The 18,738-nt window shown below is 36.5% G+C and overlaps 2 protein-coding genes across 2 annotated transcripts in view; one reads left to right on the top strand and one right to left on the bottom strand.

Annotated features, from left to right (window-relative positions):
• Window positions 1–7,614: 7,614 nt before the first annotated feature.
• On the top strand, window positions 7,615–13,988 carry LOC146163883 (very long chain fatty acid elongase 7-like). Its single transcript, XM_083382979.1, has 7 exons — window positions 7,615–7,759; window positions 9,430–9,620; window positions 10,249–10,386; window positions 10,667–10,772; window positions 11,042–11,178; window positions 12,005–12,101; window positions 12,173–13,988. Exons 1-7 carry the CDS (start codon window positions 7,696–7,698, stop codon window positions 12,370–12,372), a joined length of 933 nt encoding a protein of 310 aa, XP_083239105.1. The 5' UTR covers window positions 7,615–7,695; the 3' UTR covers window positions 12,373–13,988.
• Window positions 13,989–14,939: 951 nt separating this feature from the next.
• The window catches only part of LOC146163882 (ubiquitin carboxyl-terminal hydrolase 24-like), a 40,399-nt gene continuing 36,600 nt past the window's right edge, over window positions 14,940–18,738 (bottom strand). The window contains exons 51-52 of the mRNA XM_083382978.1: window positions 17,973–18,183; window positions 14,940–16,824 (exon numbers count right to left, since the gene is read on the bottom strand). Coding sequence (XP_083239104.1) covers window positions 16,783–16,824; window positions 17,973–18,183 — 253 coding nt within the window. The 3' untranslated portion in view covers window positions 14,940–16,782. The remainder of the gene's footprint in view (window positions 16,825–17,972; window positions 18,184–18,738) is intronic.

Here is an 18,738-nt window from a genome sequence, read left to right as displayed (position 1 = left end):
TAAATTTGGCGCCTCCTCCTCCATGTTCAATCATATTTTTTATTGAATTAACATAATATATCTACTTATTTATACGGAAAACTATAAAGAAGCGTTTTGGTTATACAAACTACACGTACGACTCACTTATAGTCACTGTCAAACATGAATAATTAACAACTATAGATTATTTTTCTTGATTTGACTGTCGCAAACTGGTCACGTCATCGAAATCTGTTGTTTCCAATGTTTCTCTTTTAACTCTAAGAATAGCAAAATCTCTACTGTCCCATTGATGCACGGCGTTGCACGCAGATACGACAAAATAAGTTTCAATTTGCTGAACGACCGCTCACAACTTGCAATTGAAACTGCTATTGTTAACAGAATTTGTAGTGAAGATCGCATATTTGGAAATACGTCATCATCATAAATAACAATAGAACCAACAAACTCTAAAGGAGTTTCTGGTATAGCTTCAGTTCGGTTACTGAGCAGCATTCGGCGATCACCAATTTCAATGAAAAGATCGTTTCATTGATGTTCGTGTCGTAGAAATTCGCAAAACCTGCACAATTTCGACGCGTTTCATCCTCGTCTGTGTCATATAGAAGTGTCTTTAACGTCCAGCAAATATCCAAATTTATTGTTCAGGTCTTTTAGTCGTGAAAAAACGTGTTTACATCTCATATTGAAGCCGATCAAATACATTTTTCATTTCGGATGCAAGTCCTGCATTTCTTGCCAGTTGTCCAGGCATTCTTTTACGTCACCTGATTCTTTTGTCCAGCTCAATCCCCAGATCAAGTATTTTGTTTTGGCCTGTTTTACAGCAGTTTGGCTCAAACCATCACGAAATGAGTCTTGGCTTTCATAATGATTTTAACGGTTTGGTGTTCATTCTGTTTTTTATGATGTCCTATACTTTACATTAAAATTGCACGTTTAAGTGACTGAAGACATAGTTCATGGATTTGCGATTTGCGAGCTTCGCTACTAATTTTTAATAGTTTTTCAGTTGCTGGACTATAATTGCTACTTTTACGACCGATTAGGGCTATGTTTAGTCGGAACAATTATACGGTAGGCTATAGTTGTTCAATTGGGTTCGGCACCACTATTACGCCTGTACAAACTCGTTTTTTTGCCCAACTTAACGATTGAAACTTCTAAAAACTTCTCGTTTATTTCTTGTTTTTTTCCTGTTTTGTTGACAGTTGTATTTAGCACAAAATCTCTGTGAGTACCATTGCATGTTTTTCGAAGAAAAACGGTCTTATTTAAACTATAGTTTGGCTAACTTATAGATAAACGATAAAAGTTATCTCTTTTCCAACTATTTTATATATGATAACAGGCTATAGAAACACGGAGACACGAACTTTTTTTCAGCTAATTTAACCAAATAGACATAAATGTTTCGCGCTACGTGCGACCAACGATACACTTTACTCTTTTTTTATGTTGTCTTACTCAGGGTTTCCCAAAACTTTTTTGGACCACGGACCACTATTTGTAAATCTATTTTTTCGCGGACCGCAATACAAAGCAAAAAATAAATAAAACCAAATTTTATAAGTTTACAAAACTGACAACATCAATGGGACAGATGGGATTGCTTCCCTCTGCTTAAATCATTAATTTGTCATAAATTCAAAGCGCAAAAGTAAGATTAATGATACTGGATAGCAAACACTTTCGAAATCAATAAGTCGTGAATAACTGCGGCAATTTAATTATCTTTGAAGAGTACACATACTGTACAACGGGGGTCGGCAACCTTTTTCTAGTCGCGGGCTAAAACCAAATTCAGAAGGGTCTCTGCGGGCCGCACAAAATGTTAACTAAGAATTTTGTTATTTAACTGTTGGAACAACTGTAAATCAGACAGGCTTCGGGTATTTTTTTGCACTTAAAAACGTGTTGAGTTATACTTTTATGCAGTAGAGTGTTGGCGCAAAGCGGGACAAAAAGTCTAGGAAAACGCGATAACCTTAATGGTTAATCTAGTTGAGGGTTGTAAAACCTTAAGCCCGTCCGCACCTGGCGAGCGAAGCGAGCGCGATTTTTTTGGGGGCGTATAGCGGCATTTCGTTCAAATTTCTTGCAAATTTTTATTACTTTTCAAAAATAATTTGTACGCGACACACATTGGCACTTGGCAGTCAGTCTTCCACAGTACAAGAAGCGCTAATCTAGCTCAAATGACAGCATCATATAACGTAAACAAACCTGATGTATAAAGATCGTTTACGTAAAGCGCGAAATTTTTCGCGCTTACATAGTGAAAATAGTCAAAAAGTATAAGAAATGGACTCGTGTCTAGTTTGTCAAAGAGGCTGCGGGTCGGATAAATTACATTGCGGGCCGGAACCGGCCCGCGGGCCGTAGGTTGCCGACCATGGCTGTACAACGGATATGTCTAACTTTTTAGTTTCTTGTCATATCGCCACGGACCACCTGAGCAGTCGTCGCGGACCACCAATGGTCCGCGGACCACAGTTTGGGAAACCCTGGTCTAACTAATATGTAATTCCAAAATACCGAATTACTTTTCGTAGGGGGGCGCGAAGCGCAGGACAATTACCAAAGGGGGCGCGGTTTAATAAAGGTTAAGAACACTAAGCTAGACGAAACCAGCTGCACGCAGAATCAGTATTTTGGCTGCTGTGATGGCTGGTAACAGCATCAGTCTGGTTGTGGGTTGCGTATCAGATGACGTCTGCCACAGCCGCTGGTGCCATCTTGCTTGTGGTCGTTTTTTGCCCTTGTTGTGAAAAAAATGTAAACCTCATTTTGGCGACCCTCTACTTTGTCGCCCGGGGACATATGCACCCCCCGCACCCCCCTAGCTACGCCTCTGGCTTCCACCCGATCCGTCAGAAAATAGTCAGTTCAAAGCAAAAGGTCTACGACAATAAGGGCATCCAAGGGCCCGAAAGTCTGACTTTTAGACCTTCAGGTCGAGGCAATGCACTAATTGGACTTTTAGGTAAACTCTTGCCATAGATAAATTCAAAATATTGTCTAAAACTTAAAATAACAAAAAAACTTTGAGATACAGTCGATAATACTTGACCAAACCGAACCCAAACGCTAACCCGCACTCTAACCCAAATATTGTGCGTTGATTTAGTCTTTATTTGAGCGCTGGGGAAAAAGCCCCAACTCGAGTGGGCATTAGATAATTTCCTGTACAGGGTGCATAGGACTGTCACGTCACATATTGATGTATTAAGGCCTAAAGCGTTTATATAATTGACGTCTGTATCTAACTTTTGTGCTCAGCAGTAGCACAAAACTGGTTTATAAAGATTCAGATTCGACCTACTGATTTAGTGTGCTCAATAGGCCTTTCAGTATAATCTTACTAAAGCGTGAATCGCCTTAAAACAATGAAATATTAAAAAGTCTAAAGCTTTATATTTAAATAACTAGAATGGTCCATGGTGCTAATTGCTAGTTATTTAGCCACTCGACAAAGCATAATTAGAATGCTGCTATAATAATCGCATCGACAGTTTATTTTTTTATTTTTTAGTCTTTTATTCTCTTTTAAATCATAGACGACCGCCATGCTGATTAAACTTCGTCGCAGCACCCTCTTATCATATAGAAAAAAATATATAGATTCTAAACTTAAGTAATGATCAAGTCTACACAGTATAATGGCAAATGTCGTTATATTAAAAGGTGGCAACAACGCCATGCAACACAACAGCTTGAATTAAATCTCAATCAGCTGACAAATGATGTCACAATTGGATGACTCTTTATGACGCGAGAGACACGCCTTTTTTCAAAATCCGTAGTATTGGCTTAAAAATTCATTTCGTTATGCGATGTCGTTAAATATATAAACGGTGTTTATATTTATTCAAAGTTTAACACATTGTGATTTTTACGCTTTCATAGTTTGGCAATGTTACGGTAGCTTATGACTGTAGACCGAAACTATATTCAAGGACATTTATAGTAAGTCGTACGTTGGTTGAAGAAATATATGCCAGAACCCCTATTTTAAATATACTATGCCTGGTAGCAACAGCATATTTATTTATTTATAATTAAGGCGTTAAAGGCCCTTAAGCTACATTTTTACAAAGCAAAGACGTGTGTTGTATAACGTTACAAATATCCCAGTCACTGTTACAAGTTAAACATACCTCATTAATAGTGATATATTTACAATTTTAACTTTGAATATGCAGCAAAAATATGAAATGTGTTTTTTAATTTTATCTAAACTCTTTTGTACAATATGTGTTGTGTAGAAGTAAGTGTGAGTAGTGTTGTTTAAAGAGAATGGGTACTGTTTGTTTTTGGAGTAGAAATGTTTGTTTCAACCAAACACAGACATTTTGCTACTTTCAGAAAACTCTTGATTTTGTTTGTTCGTATGTATAAAATATTCTTAATTTATACTGCTGAGTGTTTGTTAAATAACACAGCGGCATTCGGAGAAATTTATTTTAGTTTTTAACTTTCGAAAGATTGCTAGAATTGACTGATTGCATTAAATACTAAAATTTGTCGAAGTTGTAACTAAAATTTAACTGGTATTACATAATTGTTGTCAAATATTTAATAAAAACAAACCAAAGCCTTTTGCAAAGTTTTATTGGTGGCTCCACAGTACACCTACATGATAAAATAATTATTCCAAGATAATTGTTGTTTATATTAGGATCTATTCCTGTTTCAACATTCCAAGTTGTTCTTTTTCATCTAAATTATTTGATCAAAGGGGGCCACAAATGTTTAAAAATGTCTAAAATGATTTATTCTGTGTTATTATCAAACTTATTTTATGTGTTTTATTATACTTTGTGGTTCTATTGGATCTCCACTACTATGTGGAGGTATCACAATGCTGAAAGGTTATATATATGCTTTGATGAGCAAACTTTTAAATGTTTTCATTTAAGATTTTATTAGTGATAGAAAGGTGCTGATCCTAGACACTTTTGATTAAAAATATTTTTAGGGTGATCAAATGATGTGGATGTTTGACTATGATATATATATCATTTTCCAAATTGTATATCACATTTTACAATAAACTTAGAACAGGCACTTTGAATCAACCTTCAAAAACAAAACATTTGTATATTAAAAAATTGTATTTAAAAAAAAATTTTTCTTTACAATCGTTGAACTATTTTTATTAAAATAACCCAATTGTATGACTTAACAATTGCTGACCCATGCTATTTATATATAGTTTCTTGATGCCAAAATCATTGAAAGACTGGCAAAAATTCATGTTGGGCATAGTTTCACTCAATATCAAAATTGCTAACTTACTTCTCATAGTGTCGTTCATTAATCAATGACAAATGTTCAGCAAAGTTTAATAATGTAGCTTTAATAATACATGGCTTTCTTAAGTATTTCAATTTCTTTCATTTCACATTTGTTTGTTCTTTTGACCAAAATACAAACTTACTTGCCTGTTTGACAGCTAATGATGTTGGTAGTGTATTGGTTTGAATTGTGTATATATATTTCTAACTTGTCCTATAAAATATCACCTTTTTTATTTGAAAATATTAAGTACACCCTTTATTTTACGAATAGCCTTTAAAAAAAACTAAACCTGGCAGATTCCTGTACGATATACATATGTAAGTGACATGTTTGGATATAGTAGGTTTATTACAGTGAAAGACATTCAATCATAAGAAATTATAAGCCTGGGTCAAAGTATTAACAGGGGTTACTCAAGGTGTTTGTTCAGGTGGGTAGAAGCTTGCAGGTTCAAGTCATTTGTTTTGTATTTTGACTTTTTACTTTTGTGTTAAATGAAATTCGTTATATGTTTTGTAAAAAACTAATTAATGTATGATCCATCTTTTTTTAAATTAGCTACGCTTACGGCTTACCGACATTGCACACACGTTACATTTCTGTAAACAATTTTCCAAACATTGACACAATTGGGATGAAAAAAGTTTATTTTTATTGCAAACATTGACGTTCTGTAAAAGCTACCTGTGTTAAAATTTTCTCTTTACCAGTTATTCACCGGACCGTCAAAGAATGCTGGTCGCCCATTGTACCGTTTTTTATGCCCACGGGCGTCAAAGGGAATTGCGTCGCATAGACTGTGCAAAACGTTGTCATAGACATATTTCACACAGAGGTTATTGCCGTACAGAGGTACAGCGTTTTTGTACATGTTGAACCCTATAATATCATCCACCAAATTAAAAACACAAAGCCAGTTAGGAGTTGATGATATGCTGATGATCTTAAAACCCAAAAAATGCAACAAAATTAATTGCATTACTTACCATCGATTTTGGGCGAAGCAATGCATACTGCTGATTGTTGTGCGCTCTTGTTTGATGTGTAGTTGTATTGATCTGCAACCTCAGGTTGTCTCTCGAAAGCTCAGTGCCGGGAAACCTTCAGAAAACTTTGCAATTTCGGCATATATTGGTACGGTACAAAGGGCGGGCAAATATAAATGGCAAGAATGTGGCATTTTAGTTGTTTGCTAGAAGTTAAAAGTAAACGTAAAAGTTAACCAGTGTACATATTCCTGTAACAATCTGGACAAAGTCCGAGTGGTTTATACCACACACCGCGGTCGACCTTGCTTTCTGGAAAGATAAACTCCACACTTTTTTGTTTGTAAATGCCACCGCTTCCAAGAAAGGTTGTGCGGCGTACTTATAAAGTACGGGGTTCAATGTGGGCCAGGCAATACAGTTCTCTATTGTTAGGACCAGTACACACCTTGTTATTGTTTTAATCTAATTTTTAGCCATACCTTTGTAGATTAAGAAATATTCTATAGATTTTATGCTGCCGTCGTCTGCCTTAATATTGATGTGCTGCGGTAACGAAATATGTGTAATTGTGTAGGCTTAGTATTGCGTTGGTTAATTGGTGTGTCGTTCACATATTTGAAATGGTATTTTACTTTAGTGTAGTCAATGACAGTTATAAAAGGTCATGTCTTACGTTCAGAATTTGTATTTTCTCGTAGCGAACGGTCGTTTACTATGCGATAGTTTGTATTGAAAATAACTTCAGATTTGTTCAGTACAAAGTGTTACCGGTCACACTTTGGCCACTGTTAGTTTGCCGGTTAAAGGAAAGGCCAAATTATGATATCCTAATTAAAATATCCCACAAGTATAATTCACTATTTTGTCGTGCCGGGCGCACCTATGATCACTTCGCCATCCCTGGCAACGCAAATATTTGTCCGCAATCCGGCCATGTCAAAGCTCCGCCATCACAATCCAAACGCCGCCCATTGTTTGCCAATACTTTTTCCCGACTTATTTCGGCGATAAGGCCCCGCGCTGAACATTCTCTGTGGCGGAACTACTAGAGCGTATGATTCGCCGGTATTTAAGCAAGCGTCCTCGTGGGCTGTACGCATATTTGTTAAGCGATGTGGACGCTTCACTGGGCTTTCGCTTTTAAAAGCAAAACTGTGAAATTATTTATACTATTAAAAGTTATTTGTGTTTACATTTTAGGACAGCTTGAAATTTGAAAAATAACTCAATTTTAAACAAACATTCACTACTGTTTTTGGTTGTTTTTTGTTTTCCGTTCGATTTACTTTTATTTTTCAGTTCGATTTACCGATATTTTTACTAAATTTTAAAGGTGTCATCACACTTGGGTCATTTTAGGTTAATTTAGTTCATTGTGCTTGAATTTAACTTTTGACACGTCACCGACTATCGCAGTATGGCAGCTACCTCACTTTTCACGAGCCTGGGAAAGTTGTACAATGACACGATGGAACAGGCTGGTAAGTTGTATGGACGTTATTTCACTGATTCAAAGCGTTTAATCTATGTCTGCCAGGGTAACATTTACTTTCCAATGCTGTAAACACAATTTGAGTTATAGGCATTCGCCACCGTTATTGCTAAAAGTAAAATGAACTTATTTATGTGTAAACGTTGTTAATAGTTGAGGTGCATTATACACGCTGCGCAAATATAAAAAAGTCGTAAAGACACACACACACGCACACAGTAAATTTAATTACAAGTATCGCATGTGTTGGACCACCATAAAGAGCTTAACTTCACATCGTGATTAATCCAAAGTTATATTTCGTATTGGTGTCACGTATTAGGCACGGTACAACGTATTAAATTCCAATATCATATATACCATTGGCTCGCGCAAATGCTTTGGCTAAGCTGGAGGCAGCATTCAACTACAAAAACCAAAATCCGACTAGTAAGCCGTCTAGTTCGTGACATTTCTAGCTGTATCTTGACCGGAGACCGCTAGGGTGAACATACCATGTATTTTCAATCGTTTCTGCTGGGTCCGTCAACACACAGCAAATACTGATCGGTATTTTATACGCTTCCTTAAATTATGACTTGCGTTTCCCCGGGCACGATTACGCCCCATTAAAACTGCACGAACGAGATACCCAAAATTAAACATTAGATAGACAGCGTTTGTGTCAATTTTGCAATATATTTCTCGGCCAACGTAAGCAATTATGTAACGTATGTATTACTTTGTGGGAGCTTAAAGCTCTTTTACTACACTCAATTGTGGAGAATGGTACAAAATCACACACAGCTTTCGCAAGGCCTTTTGTAAAACGCCCTTTGTTGCAACTAAGGCCAGGGCACCTTTCGTATAAGTCGATTATTATTTATCCTTTGACGTCCGACAACCGCAAAACGTCCAAGCCCAGTCTTGCTTTGTTGGATTATTATATCACTGGGTTTCAAACGTTTGTAATTCGTCCAAGCTTGTAATAGTAATTTGTATTAGGAGAAAGGCAATGATAGCAAACATAGAACAATCAGTATTAATTAGCAGACGAAAAACCAATTGTTATACTCACAACTCTGACAACCTGGCGTTTTTTAACGTTGTCTGCTGTTTTAAGTCAATATATGCGCCGTGGCCCGGTCGGCGTTTAAGTAGCTTTTCGAATAACATGCCATGTTAGTGTAAAGGCCTTTTAAATTTCTTGTTTGACGTAATTTTCCGAACGCATTATAATTTTCTGTCAAGACGAATTCGGTCGATAGCCTGTTAATTACTTATCGCTCACGACGAGCGCACACGAAATAGCTTAATTGCAGCCTGAACAGCGGAAAAAGATCGTTCGCGAGACTGTTTTCACAACAATGCGATGACAATGTTGGCTTTATGTACGCTTGCTTTTATTCGTTGATTCATTAAAACCTTTGCTCAATTTAAAACCTGTTTGCTTTATTTACTCTGATCTATACAAATAAAGATTTTATCCACTTCAAAGTTAAAAGCGAAAGAGTGAAGCATTTTTATGGCTTTGTAGAAATTAAATAATTTCCAGTAAATATCACTCCAAGTTAACAAAGCTAAAGCTCAAATGACATGTCAATTTAAATCCAATTTAGAATTTACATAACAAGGCGCTTTTAAAGCAAAAATTATTTTAAATTTCGGCTTTGTTTCTAGATCCCCGAGCGTCGGCCTACCCCTTCATGGACCGGCCGGGCCTGAATTTGGCCGGCACGCTCCTCTACCTTTTCGTGGTCACTTTTGCTGGACCGCGCTACATGAAGAATCGCGAGGCCTTCAACCTGCGCAAATTCGTGGCGGTTTACAACCTGACGATGGTCGTCATGTCCACGTACATTTTCTACGAGGTTTGCAAATTTATTAGCATTGTTTAACTCAGGGGTCGGGAACCGATGGCTTTTTTTGTGACGCCATGGCGCTTTTGATGGAAGAATGCTGCTTGCAGAAAATCTAAGTTATCATTTCTCAGCATGATCTCAATTAAAGCTACACGGGCACTTCTAACTTATTTCCTTTTTTGTTACACAGAGCAGCAAATTTGCGGCGCTTCGCGCGAATTTTTTTTGTTTTTCGAGACTACTATCCCGTTTAAAGAAATCTCTTTGTATCCAAAAGGTTCTATTCGTTCAACAGAACTCCGTAATCGAAGTTGTGCAAACTTAGCTAATTCATTTTTGGTGCATAGCATGTTCTGTCCTTTAAATGAGAACAAAATAAACGGTCGTGCTCAATTTACTATTTTGTGCCAACCTATAACTAGATGTTAAAAAATTATAATATGGAAAATACAACCAAGAATATTTGGCTTTTATGGCTCCCTTAGCTAAAAAGGCCCTGGTTTAACTGGAAGGTTGTAATCTTTTTGTTTAAGGTTTGTATTTGTATTGCATACTTCTTAAAATGTGTTTTCAATTTTCTGGTTCTCCTGCTAAATGTATATTTGTCTTAAAATAAGCATGTTGTTTATTTATTTAGTTTCTGGCTTCTGGTTGGTTCAACGACTATTCATTTACGTGCCAAGAGTGCGATTACTCAAGGAGCCCAAAAGCACTGCGGATGCTCAACGTTTGCTACATTTTTTGGATATCGAAATACATTGAATTTCTAGACACGGTAAACAATGAACAAATTTTGTGCCGATATCACTCTTAATTATTAGACATGCTAAATTTTGTAACTACTATATATCAGCTTTGTGTTGTTGTTCTCTATTTTTGCCCCTATTGCGCCGTAAGTTATGGCCGAATGATTTCGGTACAGCCAAACGCTGTAATATTGTACAATAGGTATGCCATTATGGTTAATCAGTACTGCTAGGAGCTAAATCACAGACGTACAAGTCTGTGTAATAAGTTATTCATTTGTTAAATATATATATATTTTTGTCTTATAGATTTTTTTCGTTGCCCATAAAAAGTTTCAACATGTGTCTTTCCTGCACGTTTTTCACCACAGCCTGATGGCCTTCACTTGGTGGTTCGGGGTAAAGTTTTCGCCAGGTGAGGTTACCTTGGTTTTTCAGCATTTCGTCGTATGTTATATTGTTGGGGAGAACAGCTGCCAAAAATGTATACAGAATATACTATTCAATTTGGCGATCATCGTGTAATGTGTTTTTTTGGCGCCGGCTATTAAACCTAGTGGTTTAACTACTGGGCCCTAAATTAAAGTCTTGATTTATATCGACCGTGAGGCGATTTATTAAATAATATTGATGCTGCTTCCAGCATGTACATTCGTTCCCCAATGCACTTTTTAAACGTTTTAGGTGGTTTGGGTACCTTCCACGCTCTGATCAATTCGTTTGTGCACATGGTCATGTACTCCTACTACGGTATTTCGGCCCTAGGACCGAAATATCAAAAGTACCTTTGGTGGAAGAAATACCTTACCGGTTTCCAGATGGTAAGTTCAGGTTGCTATTTGATAAGGTGTAATGAACTCCAGCTATAAAACCGAAATTATAACATTGTTAACATCGAAATAAAGCAGTGCTTCTTAAACTTTTTTAGTTTTGTGCTAGCATAGATCTCCAGATTTCATTCACCCTTGTCTAACGATATGATAAAACTATCTCGTCTATAAATAACAACACAAAATGATTTAGGTTGTTTCGACTTATGTTAAGATCAACTCAAGCTAAGTTTTACTATTAAAAATCTACAATTTCTCGAGTCCAGAAATATAAAGCTACAAAAGCACAAAACACAGTCGCCAAATTTTTGTACTTAAACACTCAGTGCAAACCAACTTCACTATTACAATAAGCAAAAAAACACCAGTTCAGTAGTCGATTTACTGCAGAGCTATCATTTCTGACGGTTCATCCTTATTCACCCCTGCAAAAATTTTGTTCACCCTGGGGTGAACCATTCACCAGTTTAAGAAACACTGGAATAAAGCACAGTTCGAAATAAGAGCAAAATATGAATAATACCTGATATCAGAATAAGGTTCCAATCGGACTAAAACCTAAACTGTCTGAATAAGGTGTGAAGAACCTTTTACTAAACCCTAAACCACAACTTTATTACTAATTTCCCTAATAAATCCCACACTTTTATTAACCCCTGACCTAAACAGTCTTATTCCTTTGTAGATGTTACTGCACATTTGACTGTAAAAAGCTTTGGTCTTAATACCATGGTATTAAAGATAACTCTGACTTAAATATTGTGACTTTAGAGATCGGTTTAAATTTCCCGGTTTAAGAAAATTATTTTGTTTTCAGACGCAGTTTGTGATCGTTTTTGGCCACATGATCAACCTTACGGTCTTCTACAACTGCAAGTATCCACAGGTGTTTAAATACATCATAGCGTCTTACGGTAAGTACTCCTCGTGCAAAAAAAAATCAAAACTAATTCGGTTGTATTTCAAGCTTTTCGCTTTCTTTCAGGAACAATATTTTTCGTTCTCTTCTCCAACTTCTGGATTCACGCCTACACTAAGCGCTCAAAACAGGTTAAAACTCATCAAAAGTCAGCCACGAAATCCCACCAAAACGGGTTCAGCAACGGTGTGAGCAATGGAGTTAGCAACGGCTTTAGCAACGGCGTTCACAAGCGAGTCTCCAATGGTCATTCGAAACACGACTGAGAAACTGCTTTTTTTGACTATGCTATGCATGATGAACACACCCAAAGTCACCTTTCCGTTTGCCTTCTTTACTTTGATTCGCACCGTTTTCTCCCCACGTCCTGCAGGTTTAGGTGTCCAAGTGTCCATGCTCGTAAGAAGTTGTCATCATTGAGTGATCAAACGCTTGAAACTACACGTGCAGGCTGCATGCCGACATGCAAGCGGCCGACACCACAACGTTGCCTACAACGCGTTGAATTTTCCTTATTATGAAATAATAAGCTTACTTTCTGGCGTACTTTAGTATTGTCACAAATTTTGCTTGAAAACTCGCCAAACAATATTTACGGAGCCGGATAATGTACTTACGCCCAACATGAGTTTATTTTTTGCTATTAAGTGATTAACTTACCTGGTGTGGTGCTTTTTGACGCTTTCACTTAATACAGCGTGTATGAGAACAAAACATCAACCGTGTGCTAATAGTTGGAATACAAAGCAGATACGTTGCACTGTTAAGATTAATAATAGATCGACCTCACTGCTCTGAAGCCTGACACTTTAAGTATCGCATTAGGAAAGTACTAGTAAGTTTGTTTCGCTATATTTCTGCTATGCTTTGTGTGTTACGCGTTATCAAATGTATAGTAATCTCAATATTTTATTAATGTACTTTTATCATATTATTTTATCTAGTATATTATTTAAGTAATTGTATATGACTTGTACAATGTACATGCTTAGGCAGTGAACGGGGTTAAAAACCAGACATACGTTCGTTTTTATAAGATATATATTTTGTTGCAAGAAAAAATTTGAAATCCCTGATATACTACAAAAAGCCTACAAGTTGTCAAAAAACGTTTGCATGTTAGTTGCAACTGCTAAACAAACTTTTTTATCGTTTTGTTAAATTTAAGCGCACTTTCTAATTCATTTATGCAGTTATGAACAGTGTGTACATATATTTTTGCTTTAAATATTGTGGTTCTAAGGCCGAAAGATTTATTGAATTTGGTTAAATTTTTGTCGTATGACGGTTTGCTAGTGTTGTGAATTGCGCCATATCTGTTCCGAACTAAAATGAGTTGTTGTTTTTTGTGTAAACTTTTTAAATTGTGAGATGCTCTTGTAATCAAAACTGCAGTAAAGGGCGTTACTTATATTTTAACTGCTTCTTTTATTAATAAAAATCAATTCGCACCGTTGCAGATCACATCACGTTCACCTATACGCCGCCATTACTAACACCCGCGTAAATGAAGATAAGCTGTTTATTGTTTATCAGATGTGCTTCCCGCAATACGTATTTCGCTTACGGCGTATAATTTTTTTTGGTCATCGCAGTATTTCTTACTCGTACACGTTGCAATGGTACTGCACACTTTCCGGTTTGCTTGTACAAATATCAACAGATCATGCCGCGCCACTTCGCTACCAACGCCGTTTAAATATTTTGTACGAGAGCTGTACAACTTGTTCTTTGCTTTTTGGCGTTATCGTTTTGCAGTCTTGTGAGTTTTATGCATTATTTTTTGTTTCAAGCAAAGCAATTGCAGAGTTTACGAAGCTATTTCTTTGTGAGACCTACAGAGTTTTAATTTGAGCGAAAACTCATTTGGAAATAAAATCTAGCGTTTAAAAGCCTTTGAATGTTGTGGTGGTGTTTTGACAAAATACGATTCTTTCTAACACAAGCCCAGCTAAACTTCGCGTTTAACGTTAACGTAAAGGACGACTTACGCGCGCGAGTGTGTAATTAATTGAAAACAGGTGTAATATGTCGAAATACCTGTCCTGTTCCCCAGAATTTCTTCGTAAAAGTGTAGGGCTGTTTCATTTGCTTTATGGTTTTTGGTTATTTTTAATTGTCATATACAAACGAAGTATATATAGCAACAACAAACAAATGACTCAAACGGCCGTTGGATTTCGGTTATTCATATATTGTGCAAGCTGCAAAGTCAGAGTCCAAACAAACATTTACCAGTCAACATTGAACAACGTCAATTTCGCAACCTCAAAACGAAGTTATGTTGCTAGAAGCATTTATTGAATAGGCGTCGGTAGCGGGGAATAACCAAAAAATAACGTTAAGAGTTGTAGCAACTTTTACCCTTTGTTGGGAATTATTCCGCTTGGTTACAATACTTTGAGAAAAAACACAAGCAGACAGTTACTTTATGCCCTCCAACTCTGTCTTAAAAATATTCGATTCTAGATTGAATTTCGACGCTGTTTTATTATGTGGGTTTGTCAATAATGCGACAGAATTTAGGAAATAAGTTTTAATTTTCTGTAAGTTTGTGAGCAAATTATAATATCTTATTAGCGGCAACACACGAAGTGGTGAACGTCCACCTTAACACCACCAACTCCTTGAACCAAACGAGTACGTGGCAAGCGTCTTCACTATTTTTATGTCGTTTCATTGATTTAATATTTTCATGTGATAAATTGGAAGCCACTAAAACTGAACAATGTCACAACCTGAAAAAGTTGAACTGATTTTATTCGTACTCAACAAACGCATAAGGATTATTACTAGAACTCTTATTACTATTACTACAGCATAACATCGGCTAGAATATAACACGGAAGATTAATGTCGAACATTTGACAGCCACGAAAAAGAAACAAAAAGGCGAAACAACGGCATGAGTCATTTCAAGGGGGGCGACAGAAGATTTGTCAAGTGGAAAATCGAAAACAAGCCTAAAAGCAAACAATAAAAAAGTTATCCCCTTTCAAAGAACGGTTTGAAAGCTTTAAAATTTGAGCGAGATTTATATAATAACGACACAACTCCACGTTCGTTGATAAATCGAAAAATAAAGCGAGTTATCCCAACCCAACTATGGCGCCCATGCCGAATCCGCTTGAACTTGTCACAAAAGTACGAAGGTCTCAATTGAACACCAATAGTCCGACACACTTTTGGTATAAAATTGCAATACGATAATTTTGTAAACATGGCACAAACACACACAGAATTATTTGGAAGCTTTGAAGGAAAAGCCATTTGCCACTGGCCGAAAGTTAACTGCCCACAACCAATGTTGCAACTGCATCCCGTATTGAAAATTCTTTGAAACGCAAACCAACGACTTTTGTTCAAATAAGAAAAGAAACTGCATCGTAATCATTTTTTGTCGAGTGGATGTTACAAAACCGCACGAATATAATAATGAGTTGCAACTTGCAACGAATGCTTTATTTAGCCAAGTGAAACATCCAACTGTGGAAAAATTAAAAAATCTCATTCGTTTTTGAAAGAAACGATTCACAACGAGGCAAACATAGGAAAGTACAATTTATATTACTAATAAAACCTTTAACTTTGGAAAAATAATGGCAATTTGTTTAATTTAAATATATCTCTCTTAAGGCAGGATACAAGCATGTGACTTCTACGTGGTATTGTTGCTGCTTACACGTGATTGCTTATTATAAGCGGAACAACTGTCTCTTTAGAATATAGAAATAAGATAATAGTTCGTCTCAAAATATGCCACCAACGTCGAAAAAGCAATCTCGTTTTAGTTAAAACATATAATGTGTTCCTAAGACAACAAGCACCTAAACAGAAGTTTGAAGACTAAAGCAAATGCAAATGGAAAACGAACGCTTTTGGGATTTTCGGGATGTTTTTGTTTTGTTAACAACGTACCACCGCGAAATAAGTCTTTCCTGAGGTATGTTGAAAGATAATTTGGCAGATGGCTGGTAAGAGCAATGTTTGTCCTGCACACCACCGCGGTATACGAAGCTGGCAATACACACAGTGCACCAGCAGAGAGTTAAAAGCATTGGCAAACATTGAACGAATATGCGTGATTAAAAAATGCTTTTACATAGTTAGATGCTGCATTTAGTTTGAGGTATACTGTCCATAATTGCACGCAACACAAGAAGTGATGCACATCAGTTTTACAAGGACAGTACACAAAAAATGTTAAAATCGTCTGAATTATATGACTTTTAAAGAGAGCAAGTCAAACAAATTTATCATGCTATTTCATTAATTTGCAAAGGCAGTTCAAGTAATTTGTAACGGAATAACGGCTCATCAACTTTACAGAAACGAAGAGCACCGATTTGTTTTCAAAATACTGGCACGGGTTCATGAGAAAGAAATAGGTTGAAAATTTAGCAAACTTATATTAATTCTGTCAGAAGCAACGTACATATATTTCTAATAGTTCCAAAAACAATTATCCTTTTTTACGTACAGCACATTCGCGAAACCCCTTGTTTGGCACGCTGTTTGTCGCTTTCATTGAAAACAAAGGGAAGTTCGAGCCAATTGTTTGATAAGCAGGAAGCGTTTTGGTTGACGTTGTCGTCAGTAAAAGCTGAACTAAAAATGCGCGTATGGCTAATCACGAAACTGGCGCTACCGTCAGAAACCGCTCATACTGCCTGACGTCAGAGAAGCGACACGTCTTCGTCTTCGGGCAAAGAGGCGTCCTATGAACAGAAAATAAACACAGTTAAAGTAAATTAAAGATTCACAAAGCTCTGCAACTCATTAGTAAAGCAGCTAAACAACTTTTACTTATTAACTAGTAAAACAGCATGGAAAACGTTTTTACTAACTTGCACACTGGCAAAACTAAAGTCAACCCCAATAGTTTCTGTTATAAAACGAAGTTGTAAGATAACGTTTTACAAAAACAAGGTAAGCTTAAGAAACATAAAGTAACGAGCTGTCAAAACAGCCACCCACCCGTAAAAATACCTATACAGTAATTAATTTACAATTTTGTAACCGTATAAATGCTGTTAATTTCCGTTTCTCGACAAATACAATTAACAAATTATTTACAAACATTTTAAACGTCATTGCGTGGTACAACTAAAAACTATAATTTTTAGTTTAATTTCCAAGAGATAACGAAATGCAAAGGCACTCAGTATTAGGCAGATGTGCTTAAGTTTGGCCTCACCAATCAGTCCGACAATAAAACATTTAATCTTGTGGCAATGGCAAAAAACGTATCACATGGAAGGATAACGCAACAAATTATCCAAAACAAATGTTGTTGATTTGATAGTAATGAACTTTAATATATCAATTATAAAGATTCATTGAACTTTAATATATGTTTTGATAGTAATGAAAAATAAAACGTTTAAATTAGTTAGGTATAATTGAACTTTAAATTACAATAAGTCTGGTGAGAAGTTTTATTACGGTTGCTACCTAAAGCCTATTTCAAATCATCAGGAAAAACTGTTGAACTGCTATAGCTTTTAAAATACACTTTATATAAAACTGTTATAAAAAGGGGATTACAAATCAGCGTCTTAAAGACATGCCTGTTTTTTTCAGACAGTGATGGTGGGTCACTGTTTCCCAATGTGTAAACTGATGGGCAGAGGTTTTGAGAATCCCCCTTTGGGAAAAGGCGTTCGCATATTTTTTTTTTCAGGACGTATGTAAGCATACTGGATTATAAATTTGTCAATACAAATTTCAGTTAGACACCACTTTGAAATCGCATGGCTTAAAAAAATTACTCATCAAAACGATACCTTGAGCTTTTCAAACCTACGTTAAATCAGCGTCATTTTTTCGGCGTAAATTTAGTCAGAGCAGGCAAAACACAATCTACCTTTCGTTGGGCCAGCAGCGCGGTGGCCTCGTCGAGCGTGTGTTGGGCCGACATCGTCCGCTGGAAGTACTTGTTGGTCGGCGCCTCGTTCGAGCGGTTCGACTGTGACGTCACAGACCAGGTGTGTTCCGTCATTTTGCCCCGCAGCCACGTGACCGACCACGACCAGCTGGTCGAGATCTCGAGCAGATATTCGCGGCACGAGTCGCACCTATTCAATAAACAGCATGGCATTAAGTACAGCATCAAGTATTCAGCATGAAGGAAGGTTTGCAGAAGGATATTTAAAGGGTGTTTCCAAAATTAAAAGTATCAGGGCCCACACTAGTATTTGCGTTTTGTTGGCGGGCCGACATGAGGGTTGCGAAAATTAAATAGCTTATTTTATAGTTTAACACTCACAGTTTTATGCTATGACAATTTCATAAATATTACGAGAATCAGAAACAAAATTTAAATCATTGAATTATACAAGGTTTAAAACGCCACAGACAATAATGTCAATAATAGCCTGTGCACAACCTTATGTAGAACATTTTTTCTTAAGCGAGCCTTCACCTCCCAGAGGTATATTACCATAAATCTATCATTGATGACCAAGTTTTGCACTGATTACATTATTATGATCTTTTTATTAACAATAAAAAATAATTGACGACCACCGGCGTAGAAAAAATATTAAACTTGTAGGACACAAAGGGCGAATAAAGTGCTTACATGACATACCGCTTGATCTTTAATGATTTACGTTTTAGAAGAGTTTAAA

Source organism: Ascidiella aspersa, chromosome 2 (genome assembly GCF_963924565.1).
Source record: "Ascidiella aspersa chromosome 2, kaAscAspe10.2, whole genome shotgun sequence".
NCBI classification, from domain to species: domain Eukaryota; kingdom Metazoa; phylum Chordata; class Ascidiacea; order Phlebobranchia; family Ascidiidae; genus Ascidiella; species Ascidiella aspersa.
This window is presented reverse-complemented; position numbering and strand designations above follow the sequence as displayed.

What these genes read in the sequence shown, in the direction of transcription:
- LOC146163883 (XM_083382979.1), top strand. Translation starts at nt 7,696, where the DNA reads ATGGCAGCTACCTCACTTTTCACGAGCCTGGGAAAGTTGTACAATGAC. An exon ending in CCACGTACATTTTCTACGAG is followed by an intron (nt 9,621 to 10,248) that starts GTTTGCAAATTT and finishes TTATTTATTTAG; the next exon opens with TTTCTGGCTTCTGGTTGGTT. An exon ending in CGGGGTAAAGTTTTCGCCAG is followed by an intron (nt 10,773 to 11,041) that starts GTGAGGTTACCT and finishes TAAACGTTTTAG; the next exon opens with GTGGTTTGGGTACCTTCCAC.